At 42.1% G+C, this 18,646-nt stretch overlaps 1 protein-coding gene across 2 annotated transcripts in view; it reads left to right on the top strand.

The window, feature by feature from the left end:
• LOC126184614 (elongation of very long chain fatty acids protein-like) overlaps positions 1-18,410 on the top strand; it is a 163,692-nt gene extending 145,282 nt beyond the window's left edge. For both annotated transcript variants that reach the window (XM_049927070.1, XM_049927069.1), the window contains exons 7-10: positions 1,889-2,025; positions 12,571-12,735; positions 13,278-13,421; positions 17,153-18,410. In XM_049927070.1, the coding sequence (XP_049783027.1) occupies positions 1,889-2,025; positions 12,571-12,735; positions 13,278-13,421; positions 17,153-17,320 (614 nt within the window). In that variant the 3' untranslated portion in view covers positions 17,321-18,410. The remainder of the gene's footprint in view (positions 1-1,888; positions 2,026-12,570; positions 12,736-13,277; positions 13,422-17,152) is intronic.
• Positions 18,411-18,646: the final 236 nt, after the last annotated feature.

The raw sequence follows: 18,646 nt of genomic DNA, 5'->3' as shown, positions 1-18,646 counted from the left end.
AATTAGGAGGCTACTGAGTTAAATCCTTGAGTGTACTTCCTGCGCCATACTGTAAAATCAAAACCATCATGTCGCTAAACCTACAGTCTGGCAACACGGAAATTGTTGTACGTAAACACATTTAGATAGTTCTCGGTACAAAATAATTGCTCTGACACTTAGCGATGAACATTAAAGTATCGAATCGGGTATTTTCTAAGTAGTATTTCTGAGAGTCGTTCCCACGATGGCGACAGTGCGAAAATGTCGGACATTAAACGATACAAACTCCTACGGACTTATAGATGTATCAAAATACCGCGCCAGTCTGGCAAAATCAGGGTGAATGGCAATCATACCCAGAAACCTTTCCATTCTGTATCAGCAACTCAACAGTATAAAACTCAGTTTCGAGGCGCGATTATTAATGGAATATGTTCCACACATACCGTTTCTTTTAATTCGTATTTCTCAGTATAGACATGGCAGCATGCTTCTACGAAACAACCCGCTTCTCTTGCATTACTGAAAGTACCTGCGGCGTGAATTTTAATAGCTTTGCGGTGAGACGGACGTAAATCCCGGGACGAAACATAACCACAACCAAAAGCACAGGCACGTCTCTCTGACGATGTAAGATAAGTTGACGTGGCTTCGTTAGTCTCGCAGCCTATTTCGGCAACATAATTTCAAAGTTCATCCGCCTTTCTTGCACTTAATGAGTAGTTTCTGTTCGCTGATCTGCAAGTATTTATCTTGCTTCTCTTCCGAAAGTCTTGCGTGAATAAAAATTTCAAAATATTGATAGATTATTTTGTCTTAAGCTCCCATATCGCTAGCGGTATAGTAAAGATTATTAATTTCCAGTTCAGTCTTCATGAAGGCGTAAAAAATGAGAAAAGGAAGTAAGACAATCGCCAATATTTCGTATTGTTCAAATGTGTGTGAAATCTTATGGGACTTAACTGTTAAGGTCATCAGTCCCTAAGCTTACACACTACTTAACCTAAATTATCCTAAGGACAAACACATCCATGCCCGAGGGAGGACTCGAACCTCCGCCGAGACCAGCCGCACAGTCCATGACTGCAGCGCCCCAGACCGCTCGGCTAATCCCGCGCGGCCCATTTGGTATTAAGTCAGTGTGCTATATCAGAAATTTCTCAAAGACGGCAGCAGTTTTAGCACTTACAATTACTCATTTTAGTTCACAGAAGAAGATACCTTGATTATACGCGAAAATGTGAACAGTTCACTTATATACGCTTATCTCTGAAGGCGATGGGAGTACTTCGGGGAAATTACATTAAATTGTAGGCTGCGCTACAATCCAGCAGCGGTCAGACGGCTCAAGACACATGATGTTACTAATTAACGCACGAGATATGCTCCTCAGACCGAGCAGGCAACAGACTCAAATGGTTCAAATGGCTCTGAGCACTATAGGACTCAACATCTGAGGTCATCAGTCCCCTAGAACTTAGAACTACTTAAACCTAACCAACCTAAGGACATCACACATCCATGCCCGAGGCAGGATTCGAACCTGCGACCGTAGCGGTCGCGCAGTTCCAAACTGAAGCGCCTAGAACCGCTCGGCCACACCGGCCGGCACTACAGATTCAATCCCCACCCGACCATGTTGACTGTCATAGTTTCCCTAAATGACATAAAGTGAAAATGACTTGTTCCTTCTATTAGACCATTACCAATTCTCCACCTATACTTCTCAACTCTGCTAACGCGCTCACACACACACACACACACACACACACACACACACACACACCAGCGTATCATTTAAACGAAGCAGTCAGTCTCGTGTTGCTCATGAAATACTGAATGTGACACTGTTTGTAACCGGCAGACAACGTGAACTCGTTATTAAACACACTGGTTATTGTTTCAGGAGGCCACAGTTCCTTCTTCGGTCTGCTGAATACATTCGTACACGTCGTTATGTATACATACTACATGCTGGCGGCCATGGGGCCACAGATGCGTCCATACTTGTGGTGGAAGAAATACCTCACAGCCTTCCAAATGGTAAGTCATCACCGCGTAAACTAGATAGCATTCAGGATTGAAAAGCGAGCGCTACACACACTCACTATCTTCATGAAATGTCCAGTTTTTGTCCTTAACACTTCGCCATGTCCAATATACATCTGAAAGTAATTTGTGGATGAATAACAGGTGCTGCTGCTGCTGCTGCTGCTGATGCTATTATTGCTATTACTATTACTATGTCGTGTTTGTTACTATTTTCTGTTGTTATTGTTCACGCTTCTGGAAATTAAAGGTAGCACAATCCGAAATGAGCCGATAACTTCTCACTACTAGAAACCAGTCAGGCCCTGCTAATAAGATAATACAAGCGAAAGCAACCAGTTAGACGATAAGTTAAAGTGAAAGACGGAGAAAAATGATATTAATGAGGGCTACTTTCTTGCCTGAGGCCGTGTAGTCCGTATTAAATTCGGTATAATAACCGACCTGGTGTCCTTGGTCTATCAACACAAAGCGGGAATGTAGTTTGCCTCGTAATCGATAGTCGATAGCCCCAATACGTGTTGTCCACAGCTGAATGTGACGTAGCTACGCAGTCCTACTGACGCGGAGGCAGGCGGCTGTGTGTAGGATGCGGCACACGGTAGCGCCTCGTGCGGTTGTCTCGGAACTCGGGCCAGCTGACGGAAAGGGTGAGCTCATCAACTGATTCAGACGCGAATCCTCCAGAGCACGGGAGCCGCATGCTCCCACTGATTGTTCCTGCAAGTAGCGGCTGCAGTGTGAACTCACAATGTAGGAATCAGTATTCACCACACTCACTCTACTTTTGTGGCAGTAATACTCAAAATACAGTCTGAAGTCCTTCTAAGCAGATATAAATCGTGTGCTACAACGCGGTCCAAATCTGGATGTTGGTCTGAGAGGCGTGTTCAGGTAGTTAAGATTGTAGGCCATCGCTCTTAAAAGGGAAAGGCTACCTCTTGGGTAGTTTTGATGTCGGGCAGTCACACTTCACTGAAGAGTGGAGATTTCGTTCTCGAACGTTTCTTAAGTATAAACTTCATTTGTCACATCTAATTTTATCTTCATTTCGAGACAAAATTTGTTTTAAAGAATCGGATTGCGTGCTCCAAAACTTGACCATGTCAATTTGTGTAATACGAAGTTCAAATGCCACTCCCCTCCCCCACCCCTTATCTTGGTGAAAACAGATAAGTTATGTTTAGTAGGGGAAAGCGAAAACCGTATTCATGTCTACAACTGGTCTTTGGTGGAAATTTTCTGGCAGATTAAAATAGTATGCCATACTGGGATTTGAAACTGAGACATTTGCTTTTCGTGGGCGAGCGTTCATAGGACTGAAATATCCATGGATGGCTCACGTCCCATTCTCAGAGCTTTACTTCAACCAGTGCCTCGTCCCCTAGATGCCAAACTTCACAGTTCTTCTGCATAGATTACACTGATAAAACTCCCGGAAATTTCAAATCGGAGCACACTACGGAGCGGAGTGAAAATTTATACTGGAATTTAGTGATTTAAACTTGTCCGAACAAGCTTTGAAGGTGTACACATGTATTTACCTTTCTAAATTGTAGCAATGCGGTAAGATGATAGCAGATACTCACTTTTTTCCGAGGGAATCTCACAGCTGTAACCTATAATTAAATGAGGCTCTTAATAAATGATTCAAATTCCTGTGCAGACGGTTCCTTACAGTGGAAACGTGAACATTCGATGTACTCTAGTTTGAAGATTTGGGTAGTAGCAATAGCACTTGATTACTGCCCTTGTCATTTACTGAATAAGTAAGGTGGAATAGTCTGTCAGACTCCGGTATGCAATGGACGCATAGCTGAGGTTGACACTTACTCTCCAATACCGGAAGCCCACGTGATGGTCATAAAAGAAGGCTGTTTTAGACCACTTTAATGTTGTTTGTAGTCTCATACCTAGTTACATCTTCTTTGAAGTCTCGCAGCTGTTTCTGCTTTCAAGTCATACTTCAGTACTTGGGAAAAGAATAGGCTGGAGAAGTCTTTTTTTTATTTTAAAATTAGAAACCTCTCCTTTTCCCTGCTGTGCCTCGAAGAATTTCCGTCGTTTATGAATGAGAGGGTCAACGATTTCACATTCGCCGTTTGAGGTCACAGAAGTTTCGTTACGTGATAGTATAGTAGTACCAACCTCACTGGGTAATTTTCATAGATATCCAGTAACATTGAGTGTTGTGGACTCAAAGCTTTTGCTGTTCATTTTTCTTATTGGCCAGGTCTACATGGGTCCTTCCCACCATACGAAAATTAAAAAAAATATTCCAACGGTTGTCTATTGGCTGGTTTTTAAAGACACTCCCGTTGCAGCCATCGACTCGTGAATCCCTCTATTCTTCAGAACATGATCCGTTGTAAGTTCAGGTTGCTTCGTGTAGTTCGAAATACGGACTGCGGTCAGGGAACCAAAGCACTTCCACTATGTGACCAAAAGTATCAGGACACCTGCATGAAAAAGACTTAAAAGTTCCTGGCGCTCACTATCGGTAATGCTGTAATTCAGTATGGTGTTGGCCCACGCTTAGCCTTGATGACAGCTTCCACTCTCGCAGGCATACCGTTCAATCAGGTGCTGGAAGGTTTCTTGGGGAATGGCAGCCCATTCTTAACGGAGTTCTCCACTGAGGAGAGATATCGATCTGGGTCGGTGAGGCCTGGCATGAAGTCGGCGTTCCAAAACATCGCAAAGGTGTTAGACAGGATTCAGGTCAGGACTCTGTGCAGGACAGTCCATTACAGGGATGTTACTGTCGTGTAACCACTCCGCCACAGGCCGTGCATTATGAACAGATGCTCGACCGCGTTGAAAGATGCAATCGCCATCCCCGAATTGCTCTTCAACAGTGGGAAGCAAGGTGGTGCTTAAAACATCGATGTAGGCCTGTGCTGTGATAGTGCCACGCGAAACAGCAAGGGGTGCAAGTCCCTCCACGAAAAACACGACCACATCATAACAAAAACACCCAACACCACCTCCGAAATTTACTGTTGGCACTACACATACAGGCAGATGACGTTCACCGGGCATTCGCCATACCCACACCCTGCCATCGGATCGCCATATTGTGTACCGTGATTCGCCACTCCACAAAACGTTTTTCCACTGTTCAATCGTCCAATGTTTACGCTCCTTACACCAAGAGAGGCGTCGTTTGGCATTTACCGGTGTTTCTCACCTCCTGCGTAACTGGTATAGTACTTGCAGTGGATCCTAATGCAGTTTGGAATTCCTGTGTGATGGTTTGGATAGATGTCTCACACACATTACGACCCTCTTCAACTGTCAGCGGTCTCTTCAGTCAACAGACGAGTTCGGCCTGTACGCTTTGCCGCTGTGTGTGTCCCTTCACGTTTCCACTTCACTATCACATCGGAAACAGTGGATCTATCGATGTTTAGGAGTGTAGCAGTCACGCGTACAGACGTATGACACAACTGACACCCAATCACCTGACCACGTTCGAAGTCCGTGAGTTCCGCGGAGCGCTCCATTCTGTTCTCTCACGATGTCTAATGACTACTGAGGTCGCTGATATGGAGTACGTGGCAGCACAATGCACCTTATATGAACAACGTATTTTTTAGGTGTGTCCGGATACTTTTGATCACACAGTGTACATCGGTTCGACAGGCGTTAATGTTTTTGGTGAAGATCTTTTTTACTCCAATAAAATTTGCATATAAACAGTGAACTTCGTAGTCTGGATTAGGCCACGTGCTCTCTCGAAGCCCATTTCAATTAAGTTCAACGTTTCAACTTCATGCCTGGCAATTAATACATGCTAGTGTGCGGAGTGCTGCTTTTGCCGGAGTAATATCAATGAAATTTCTTGTCTTCCTCGTAGAACTTGGCCTTCATGTGGTTCCGACCACGACACGTAAGCGAATCTCTAGTTTGCTCTTAGGAAACATTCCTATTTGAATGGGACGAATTTAGTAAATGAAACGAACATCTATACTTGCGGTAACATTTATATAAATCTTACCGGTTGGTTCTGATCGCCGTTTAAAGCCTCAGTAATCCTCTGACTGCGAAATACGAACTTTTCTGAACAAAATTAAAGCCTGTAATTAGTAGTATTTCCGTATGTTGAGATTTTTAAGAAGCAATCCTTTTTTATCAGAGTTAATAGACTTTCATTTGTTATACCATTGTCATGGAAGAATTTGACATCCAAGGCTATAGATGTCTATAGTTTTGTCCTACGTTACTCCTCCTGCCACCAGTGGAAATGTAACTTCGGAAAACCAGTCGTTTCCAACTACTGATGATCCAACCGATCAGGGATTGTGTGTGTGTGTGTGTGTGTGTGTGTGTGTGTGTGTGTGTGTGTGCACGCGCGCGCGCCCCTATGCTGAAGATTATTCTGAAATAGTTCATTAATGTTTTCAGTGTTTTCCCATGTTAGGTAGGTAGGTGGTATGTATGTATGTATGTATGTATGAGACCACGTAGAATCAGTACCCCATAATGTACCCATTGTCTTGTGTAGTCGAGCATCCTTATAAAATAAAGTGGTTAGTACTTAGCCTCCCTCTCCTACTCCGCTGTCCCTTGAAATCACTGGAAATCCAGATATCAGAGCCACCAGTTTCCGAAAATATTTCGCTGCTATACAAAATGCAGCAATTGTTTTGTACGACTAACCCTCAAAGAACCTACACTTACTGTATAGTCATGCCGAAGCTATAGTGTTTCCCATTGCGATCATATATTTGTCAGGACTTTAGTAATTTCGCCACGGCTTTGCGTGACATTGCAAGCACAGTGAGCGACGATACGACTAAAGACGAGTAAACTTGTTTCCGTCTATCGAGAGCTACACACGCTACACCTCCCCCTCGCCCGCCCTTGTCTCGACTGTTCCTCTGCATCTAGTCTAAGTGTGGACTATGAACGATGTTAATATAGCCAGTTAGCCAAAAAGGGACATTGCACTCATATTGTAGAAGAGATTAAGAAACCAGTTTAAGAAAAATCAATCAGTCTGGAAATTAAATTCCACTGATACAGCCCTTTCTTTCATCCAATTTCGCAGAAATTATAGGTAATAGAATAATCCCTGATCGGTTGGATCATCAGTAGTTGGAAACGACTGGTTTTCCGAAGTTACATTTCCACTGGTGGCAGGAGTAACGTAGGACAAAACTATAGACATCTATAGCCTTGGATGTCAAATTCTTCCATGACAATGGTATAACAATACGTAACTATTCATTTCACTGACCATAAGATATCACGAAATATCCATATGAAATTCTGTAGTTCATTCGAAAGTAAAGACAATTTTGTGTTCACCGCTTGATACTTTCCCGTACGAAATCAGAAGGCATGCCACTGAAATTATATTTTGGCACCTACGAATCATGTGTCCTAAGCTGATTTCTCCCGAGGGTACGGTAACGCCCCCTTCTTTTTTTTAAAAAAAAAGGAATTCTTAACGAAACTACGCTTTTCAGCTGAAAAGTTAATTCTTTTTCGCGCATTATGCGGTCAGGTGTCAATGTGTGGTAACAGCAGATGGATTTGTACTCTCCTGGTGTGTTCCTTAAGAGTGCTTCTCAAGAAATTAATATAGGCTGCGCTACAGTAATTTCCTCCTCTCTAAATATATCCAATGACGAGTCTTTCACGTGTCACCTATCTTCCACCAACGTCCTTCTATTAACGCATGCCATTTCTTTGAATTAACATTTCACACTTCAACGCTCAGCTCGGATTCCAAGATTGATGCACAGAGAGATGAGGTAAATTTCTGAGAATCGAGGCTTATATGACCGTACCAAGGACGAATTAATAATATTTAAAAAGGCAATATTATGGCTCGTTTTTAAATTATCCACAGCAGATGGAACGAGGAACGAGTACTCGGAATTTCATTAAGAGCGGCAAATTTGATTTCATAGTTGTTGCGTTCTTCGGGCGGCTCCGTAGTGCGCCAAGTAGTGAAAACAAGATGGCGAGCCGGAACTGGATCCTAATTATGCGACTGTCGGGGTGATGAGACTAAGCGTGAAATTTAGACAGTCTCCCACATCCTTTCAGGCGAATGCTGCTTTCATTGGCATTCACGGTCACAAATAATCAATACGCAATTGTTTAACACACCAAATACCAATAACTAAAAAAAAAGTTATATATGGAATAAAAACAGCTGCCATTTGCGGAAGATAATTCAAAAGCTCTTCACTTAGGTTTCAACCCATATAAATGGTCGTTCTTCAGAAGTCTTCATTCGAAATAAGTATACACAGATAAATGCAACGTTCAAAACATTAGTATGTTATAAAAAAACCACCTACGTATAGTGGAGGTTATTACAATAGACAATAAAATTACGTCCACTTGTTACCATAAATCCAAGCAGAATGGCCAAATGCAAAAACAGCAGAGTGGCCGACAGGCCAAGTGCCTAACATTTGAAAAAGCCAAAAGTTATTAATTATTAAAATAAGCCACAACTCTCATGCTCACCATGATGTGCCGCCAACAGGCTAAGTCATAATTAACACTGACAATCGTGAAAACAGCCATCTGGCTTTTTCATGCATAAAATAATACATAGATGTGACGTGTGTGACCAGTAACGGCTAAACATGCAACTATCGGGGCAACATTCATTTGTGAACAGAAATTGAGAAAACTGCGCCAAGATGGCGCTGATACACCCTGCTGTCTATATCCGCAGCAAACAGCTGATTTAACTGTACCAAATGCTAAGACCGAAACAATTTTATAACAGTCTCTGAAGACAGTGAGTGACAGAAGCAAAAATTGTTAAAATAGGACAACTAGGCTTGTGAAAATTATATTAGAAGTGACGTCATTACACAGACATGTTCAACATTTTATTGGCAACTCTTATGAAGAGCTTGACCTTCATAAAACAGAGTAGCACGATGTAATAATTATGTTAATTCAAGCACAGTACGACAACCATCGAAGATATTTTTTTGTTTCAATTGCAGTTAGTCGTTAAAAATTGAATCCTTATTGTTGAAACTGTGTTTAAAAATTTGAAGTTCTTCCAATAAATCCAACCTATATACTTCCTACTCTCTTCACAAAATAGCTTTATCTTCCAAATTAGTAGGGGAATGTCCGATTTGAAAGAGATGTTCAGCGTATGTGGAGCCATGAATATTAATACCCCACTTTCCCAGTAAATATTCCTTGTTCCTCGTTTTAATTGCCTTCTCCGTCTGACCATAAAATGGATTGAAAGCGAGGTCAAGAGCTTTTGACTACTACCTTCCGCAACTTTTTTTTATTCCATATATTACATATGCACAGTTGCTGCAGCAGCCATGCTTAAGATTCTTAAAAAAAAAAAAAAGTTTAACGCACACAGGACGAAGGTTAAAAAAAGTAGAAAACAGCATAGAATACTTCAATCCCCAGACGTAGAGACGGCGATAGTAAAATCTAGCCATCACAAATAAGTGTTAACTCATAACTAGCAGTGAAGCCGGAAAACGAAAATGGCAAAAAACTATCTCCTCAATACACATACGGGGAGTACGTGTTTTGTAGCTAGTGCCAACACGTAGAAGAAAAGCACTTACATGGTTTTAAGTATGTTATCAGCTATAAATCACTTTCGCCAGAGACATCGATCAAATATCGTGGCGTGACACCTTACGCCGATATAGAATACGATCGAGCGACGCTGTGGCACTTGTAACAGAGTACAGAAAAGCCAGGTCTCGGTTTACTGGGAGACTTCTAAAATGATGTGGTTTATCTCTGGCTTACAAGTCAGTCGTACGACTCAGCTCGTCCTTCTCTGATCTTTGCAAAGCTTCATAATTACTCACTGAAAAATATTCGTGGGAAAAAGTTAACTTAATGAATTCCACTGAGAACAGTGCCCATAAATGGAAACTCTCTCACATATAATATAAAACTTTTGGCACAAGTTGTGCAATAATTTTACTACTGAAGAGAATGCTCTATAGTGATACATCAAAGTGGTGGAGGAAGGAAATGAAATGTCAGAACATATGGCGGCTACTGTTACCAATTACAAAACGTTTTCCCTATTGATCACGCCCATTTTGAGGTTAGCTATGGAATGGACCATGCCAAGGTCACAAACTGACTTTAGCATATCTCTCTTGATTCTGTAAACGTAGTGGTCAAGGGGTACTAATTCCTAACACGGAAGGTGACCTGTTACGTGAAAAAGTGCAAGCCACCACATTCCGAACAGTCATGTGTAGATTGTATAAATGTGTGTTTGGAGGGACCATTATCCTAATAAGTTTCTGAAAACACGGTAGGAACGTTAGAAAGTATATCCGAAGAAATTTGAGATTCCGTTCCGAAGGCTTTTTTGAACCTCAGTATGCTTTTTCAGTCATGTACGTCAGTATATTTCGTAAATCTAGGAATACATTCATTGATATCACCGAGAGGACTTAGTCTGACAACACGTGTGGCCTCTCCACGGGCGTGCTTGGTAAGCTGCAAGTTTAGCTTGCAGTCACGAAGCTCGGCAGCAAGTTGAGCCATGCTGCACGTGTCTGGAAGAATGCTGGTGCTGCAGCTCGTCAGCAGCACACGCAAACTTTGTCTAAACATTTCGTAATGTGCACTTCTTCTTACGGCTGGCTATTGTTCTTGCCCATGTCAGGCAGAAACTGCAAGCAAAACAGTGTCACCAGTCGCACCTGCAAAGTGTCACATGTCGAGAATCCTGGAGTGTGCGATAGCACAACGAAATGAAGAGAAATATCAGCTGAAGACACACAGTAGAGCTTCCTTTTCTCTCTGCAAGAGATGATTTTACTGAATCTGCCTTCTTTATGGCTCAGGCGGTGACATTCGTAGCACTTGAGATCAAATTATCAGCTCAATGTCTGTCGTAAGGAATTACAGAATTGTGGGGGTACAGTCGCCGCCTCAAAGTTTCCAGTATTGTGCTGGAACATGTAAGCTATGCTGCAATGTAAACCTAAACAACAAAAATAAATTGCTATCATGTGTGAAGTGTCACAGGTCTAATTTGTAACCGGCGCAGATAGCTGAGAGTGTTGACGCGACCGCTTCCGGAACGAAGAGGTATGCCGGATGCGTATCGAATCCTCCCGGAGAATTAATGACGAGAGGTCGGTGTGTCGGCCAGCCTGGATGTGGTTTTTAGGCTGTTTCCCACGTCCCACTAACTGAATTCCGGGTTGGTTCATCTGGGGGGCAGCTGCTTAACTGTTGCAGGTCTGTTCACCCGTACAAATCTCAACAGCTGTGGTTCATGGCCCATGGTGCACCAGTTGCCTCAGCACAGGTTTTGGATGTCGCCATTTTACCATGCACGGTATGCTTTAACCAAGGCGGCACGCGAACAGTTTAAAAACATAGCCGTTTCGGAAATGCTTCCACTCTAGGTCCGAAAGCAAATGATCATGCCCTTTTCGACGTCAGATAAATCGCTCAGTTTCCGCATTACGACGACAAATGCACTGTTTTCCGTGTCTCCCGGGCACGTTTCACATACCTTCCACTGCTACTACTGTCAGCTGCCGTCTGTGAGTAGTTACTGCACTTGGACGTCGAACATTCGCGGTAGTCACACTGAAGTGACTCTGTTTGATATTTGAGGTTTGGTTTGTGGGGGCGCTCAACTGCGCGGTCATCAGCGCCCGTACAAATTCCAAATCTGTGCACAGTCCAATCTAGCCACTTCCACGAATGATGGAATGATGATGGAATGATGATGGAATGATGATGGAATGATGATGGAATGATGATGGAATGATGATGGAATGATGATGGAATGATGATGGAATGATGATGGAATGATGATGGAATGATGATGGAATGATGATGGAATGATGATGGAATGATGATGGAATGATGATGGAATGATGATGGAATGATGATGGAATGATGATGGAATGATGATGGAATGATGATGGAATGATGATGGAATGATGATGGAATGATGATGGAATGATGATGGAATGATGATGGAATGATGATGGAATAACACAAAGTCCCTGGGCAGAGAGAATCCCCAAACCGGTTGGGACTCAAATCCGGGACCCTGTGATTCAGAGGTAGCAAACGCTAGCTCCTAGACCAAGAGCTGCAGACTAATCTGACTGGACCGTGTAATTTGCAGAGTACTGATGTCCAAATTGTCCATTAATCTCCATGAACATCTCTTCCATGAAATCGGGTGCTACAGGCCTCTGTACTTCATTTGACATTTTGTACGGGAGATGGTATGGTCATGTGCTACACTGATTGAACTAAACCAGTCACTCAGTCATTTGTAGTTTGGAAGCGGTAATGACGTCAGATTTATGGAGCGTCTTAGATATCTTTCTTATACTTACCAATACACAAGCCTTGAAATACAAAACACACAATTTAAAACATGTTTCTAAAAGCACTGCACATAAGTACTAGATTTTAAATTTTTAAATGAGATAAAACTGTTACATAGAATAGTGAAGAGGAATGTAGGAGCACTGAGACTTTCCGATCGCAGAGCTGTAATTTGGTTTATGCAATTCACAGGTGCAGTTCGTGCTGATGATGGTCCACGCTTTCCAGCTGTTGTTCATCGAATGCGACTATCCGAAGGGCTTCGTCTGGTGGATCGGCATGCACGCTCTCATGTTCTACTTCCTCTTCTCTGATTTCTACAAACAAGCCTACAGAAACGATAGGAAAAGCAAGAAGGTTTGTAACAAATCTTAAAATATTCGTTAACAAAACAAGAGCCGCAGTTGACAGCGAGCAGACTTCACTTCAGCTGATGAAGCCTTTGGCATCGCAGAAGTGAACTGCTTACGAATTGCGCATTCATGGAGAAAATAATCTCGTACATGTCCTGAAACTGGATAAAATTCTTTCGGTTTCCTTGCCGCGTTAGTTTTCAATAGGTCAAGCTTTCGACGGCTTCCTCAGTTATATACAAAAACTGTGAAACATAACTGCTTCTTTGCTGGTATTCTGTGTGTAACAGTCTACCGACTTATTTCACAGTGCGGTCACGTAAAGATACCATTAAAACATACCACTGCAAAAAAGAGAGAATTTTATCTAAGTATTTCGTCGAGAACAACTTTTACATTACCTGGTCTCTCATCTTATTAGAATATCCGCACAACTGTATTTTGCTTTCAGAAAACTACTGCTGAGTTTCTCAGATTGCTTCTATTGTGTATCTGTATGATGGCTTGCTGCTGAAAGCCAAACCGATTTACACGCTCTGTTCACAGGATGACGATGCCACTGCAGTGACAAGCAACAAAACTGAAGCAGTTACAGAGAATGGACACCTGAAAGAGGTTGAAAAGAATGATGCGGCAAATGGAACAGTGCATAGTTCAATGAACGGATATCTCCAACACTCAGAGCCAAATGTAAGTATTCTGCAGCCCTCTTCTCGAATGTGTATTCAAAGAAATGAAAATTGATGAGACATTTCAGTGTAGTGCGGTTAACAAGGCAGTAAGTTTCTCGAATCCCACTAAATCTGATACCTGTGACATTTCTGGGTAATTTCAGATACACTGAAGTTACATAGGGTGTAATAAATATTTCTGTTGGTGACTGAGGACGGTGTCCTGAATAACATTGCATCAGTGCTTACACTGATGAGCCGAAACATTGACCACCTGCTTCATAGCTTGTTTTTCAGTCTTTGGAATTAAATAAAACACTGAATCTGCGTATCGGGGATCCGACAGTTTGTCGGAAAATTTTGTGAAAGTATGTGCCATTAGATGTCTACGCACATGCTATGAAATTCGCTTCAATAATGGGGCGCTGATTTTCGTACGCGGCGATGGCGCCCTATAGCGACCCATATGGGTTCCATAGGATTTACATCAGGCTAATTTGGTCCCCGAGACATCGTGAGTTTACTATAATGCTCCTCAAACCCCCCTGCAACACGGTTCTGGCTCAGACACGGACAATTATACTGCTGAAACATCACATCATTGCCGGGGAAGACACAAAGCATGAAGAGATGCAGGTGGTTCGCAGCTGTCGGCATCTCTTACATTACTACCGCAGGTCCCATGTAAGTGCAGGAGAATGTCTCCCATAGTATACCACTGGTCCCACCAGTCTGCGTCTGTGGTGCGCTGCACGTTTCGAGCCGCCTTTTACCTTGATGATGGCGTCTGTAGAGACGACCATCGACCTAATGTGGCAAAAAATGTAAGTCACCCGAAGAGCCGCCACGTTTCAATTGATGGACGATAGATTGCCGATGGTCCCGTGCCCACTGCAGTCTTGATTGACGCTGTCGTTCGGTCAACATGGGAACACGTAGAGGTGGTTTCCTGCGGAGCTGCATGTTCAACAATGCACGATGAACGGTGGGCTCCGAAAACACCAGCTTCACTTGTGCTCCTTCGGCAGAGATGCTACAGGTGCTACAAATCACCCTCCATCCTACTTTACAGAGCAGACAAGCCTCTGAACCCCACTTTCTGTGAAGAGCCTGGTGGTGGTTTCACTATCCTTCTACCTCTTTCCGTAGATTATTACGGCAGTAGCACGTGAATATTCAACAAGCTTCGTCGTTTGCGACATACTCGTTCACAGGCTCTGCGTAGTAATAATCTGCCCTTTGTCAAAGTCTCTTTTATCAATGGCTTTCCCCGTTTGCAGTCCATATCTTAGCTAGTGTTATCCCCCGTCCGTGTCTGCTGCGCTTACATACTTCTCACACCGCATCACGTGCCCGCAACACCACCAGGTGGAATCCAACGTAGAGGTGGATAGTGGTCGTAATGTATTGGCTTATCAGTATACATCATTTGCAGATGAACAATTACAGCTATTAGAAGTTGTATTTTTTGTGTTGATTGGTACCTCCAAGTACATATGACAATAGCAAACCATTAATGCTTATTTTCCCTGGTCAGAAGGTCAGGTGTTAGTGTGGACGCAAAACGGTTATTGTATACTGACAGGTGTAGTCCATTTAGTAGTGAAGTCACGGCCGTGCGGAAAGCATCAGGTCGTAAAGTTTGACATGTTTGTGGGAAGACTGTACGATGCAGAGGAAAAACAACCAACACACTGTGTGTACATATCAGGGTACCACATAAATATATCTGCACTTACAGACGCTTATATCCTGTATAGTGGTTACAAGATACACTAAAAAATTAACCTCGATTACAATAACTAAAATTAACACATAGGGAGTATTTAAGCCTTTAATTCAAGGTTTCATGATACTTCAAAGGAGACTTCTCCCTTCCTATCCGCGGACAGTACTTAAGGCTGACGGAGTGAACACATACTACAGGGATCATCGGCAACGCAACCCACTTTAAAGAAATTTTCTGATGACGGCTACTTCATGTATTTGGATAATGAGAGGTACATTATAGATGAAGTAAAGATGACAGTGTACATTAACTGAATGTGATAGGCCTTTTCCTATGATTCATAATATGCGATGTGTGTAAACAACTTTCACACACTTGCTGTGTCTGGAGAAATCACTGAACTACTATGAATAAAATTAAGTACTTTCTGAGCTACTTGATGCCACAGAGTTAAGACCTATAGCGTGCTTCTTGTACGGCTGTTAACTTGCAGTGAACAGAAAAAGTAATGATAGCATATTGTACCTCTTCGGTGGCATTCGGACTTCAGTATATTGATTTGTTTTATCATAGGCGTATAAAATCTCTCACATTTATTATTAAACAGCTGTTTATGCGTCGATTCCCCTCCACCCGTGCTCCTTTCTTGCCCAGTGACACTTTTCGTTGATATCTAACAACACATCAGTTCAGGAGAATAATTTTGGTGAATCTACTTGAGAGCTAAAGTTCACACGGTACTCAACTGCCACCCACCTCAGCTGGACTCAGCTTAGACACGGTGGGAGCGTCTGCACCACCGTCCAACACACAGCCCTACAAGCTGTATTTTACAAAGTAACTAAATGAAATTTTAGTCTCAGGAAGTCAATAAGTCGTAAGAAAATAAAATAAGAAAACCGACGTGATTGGGACCGTCACAAGGTGAAATCAAATAAACAAGCTTAATTAAATCTTAGTACCGAAAATCTTTTATGCGGTTATATGGTAGTAGGTCACTACTAGTATTATTAGATACTTCAGTGGTCTCTTCAAAAACTGTCACCGTGTATTATTTTCCTCGCGTTTATCCGACCAAGCCAACCTACTCACCTACGTACCAATCCATCCCTCCACCAATCCAATTAACTACCAATCTATTACCGCTCGTCGAAGTGTTTCTACTTTAATTACATGGAGTGTTAATCACCGAAGGGCACTGTTCGTTGCGGAACGTGGCTCTCAAGGTTTTACGGTATGGTCCAGGTTTTCGGGGTTTATTCTTAGTCACAGTTCCACAAATTACTCCGTTGGGAGCAACTTTCATCATTGCCCACTGCCCTCATCTTCGTCGAAGTTTTCGTGAATTAGTTCAGACGAATGTCAAGATATTTTCTTAAGCAACCGGGACCGTGTCGTCCTTCAACATTGCCCATCTAAGCTAGTTATCCTGTTTTGAAGAGGTCTAAGAGATTTTAAGCTTTAATTTTACTTCAGAAGCGTTTCGTTCAATGCTGAAAATTCCATGCTGCTCACATGATCATTTGGAGCTGGCGAATTTCGTCCTAAACTTTACAATATTTCCACTCACGAAGTAAATGCCGTAACAGTGCAAACTGAAATGATACACTCTTATTCACGAAGGGCAGGGTTCAGTCCCCGTCCAGGGATACAAATTTAGCTACTGCATAGTTTCCCAAATGAATTAAGATGACTATCGTTAGGGTGCCTTCGAGAAGGGTATGGGTAATTTTCTGCCTCCCTGACGCCGCCTCCTCCAGTACGTGTCAGTGCTCAACACCTCGTTGTAGCCAGTGTGTTTAACCCCAATGTCCATACTTTCCTTCACACCGATCTCGCTCAGACTCAACATCTTAGATAAATAAAGCTAGACAATATGTTCAAGAAATTTAATAGATTTCATAGCAGAGGAACCTCTGTGAATTTCATTAATAAAAATTTGTGTGAACTGCACAAAATATACCCAAGCTATGTTTGTCTTAAAGTAAATTACAATTAAATATTTGTTGTATCTGTTGCAGGTTGATGGGGTAAGATCGCGAGCGAAAGAAGCTGCTCCAGTGAAGGAATCAGATATAGGAGAGGAGTCATCGAAAAATGTCTCCGAAATTGGTTTCTGGGAGCGATTTACCATGAACTTTCCAATGTTTTGTATACCTGACCAGACAGTTCTCTTGCAAAATCACTAGTGAAATCGCCAAGTAACTTATTTTTTGTACATATTAGTGCAAGCACTTCCGAATATAATGGACGTGAGTATGTTAAGAGTGTATGTTAGTAATTTTGTGCATGTGAGACTGAATCTAGTGTAGTTTCAGTTCATATCTGTGATCAAAGACAACAGCAGAAGGAATTTGAATGTGCTGTCCAACGAAAGGAACAGAGACTCACATGATGGACCGCATCTCCTCGGTCAACATCCATTCATACAGTAAATGTGCAGTGTTCTGATTATTATAATTTACGTTAGGTTCAACTGAAGAACCGTAATTATTGGTGTACGGTGAATCTTATGACAGAATACTGGCGTGTAACAGCATTGAAGATGATAGTCACTTCCTTGGAAGTAAAATCCAAATCACTTAATTCCTCTTAACAGGAGGGTTGGTAAAGAGTCACAATGTACAGTCGTGTATGATCTACCAAAGTTGAAGTTCAGATAATGATTTGTTTGTCTAAGTATTTGAATTTAGTTATCAAACACATTTGGTATCGCCAAACAGATAACCAAATCTGATTTTTGTGAAAGAGACCACGAAACCAAGAAACTTTATCGATAAACAAAACGTATAGTATGCAGTTTGATGAATGACGCTAAAGAGAGCGACTGATGTGTGGAGGCGTCGCTGGTGACGCTTTGGTGGCAGTGGTCGTGGCGGTCGCGGCCATCACTTGACGTCCGCAGCTTTCTCAGAGAATCCTGCGCCCACATAGCAAAATAAGAATAGGTGCCCCGTGATTCGAGAGGGGTCTTCAGCGTGTACGAAAACAGGCTTTTTGTGAAAAATTAGTCATTTGGTTCAAACTATGACGCTTTTAGTATTTCACTGCATGTTGTAAATAAAACAAAAGATCTTCGGAATATGAGAAATTTGTTAATGGTTGGTCAAACTGATTTATTTGTGTAACTTGTATAAATTTTGCAAAAACAATGACCGTTAATTTACTCGCAGATTACCTGTTTTCATAGTCTTTTGTAAATTTTCTACTTATTGCGTTCGTTGAGAACGATGCTGTTGTTTTTCTTTTGTAACATTCTTAAAATCTAAATACGTTGCATATCAGATTTTTAATAAATTCACTTTGTTATCGATTGTTTGTTTTTCATCCCCCCTCCTTCCCAACCCGCTAATTGCTTAAGCTCGCAACAAGCAACACGATCACTTTTCACGTACATAGTATCAATAACTATGCTTTTGTCTCCTGATAGCTTCTACTGATGATCAAACCACAGTAACAGTAAAACACTACAATCGTAGCAATAATAATGATGCGAAGATGCAGGATGTCATAAC

Source organism: Schistocerca cancellata, chromosome 4 (assembly GCF_023864275.1).
Source record: "Schistocerca cancellata isolate TAMUIC-IGC-003103 chromosome 4, iqSchCanc2.1, whole genome shotgun sequence".
Lineage (NCBI taxonomy): Eukaryota > Metazoa > Arthropoda > Insecta > Orthoptera > Acrididae > Schistocerca > Schistocerca cancellata.
This window is presented reverse-complemented; position numbering and strand designations above follow the sequence as displayed.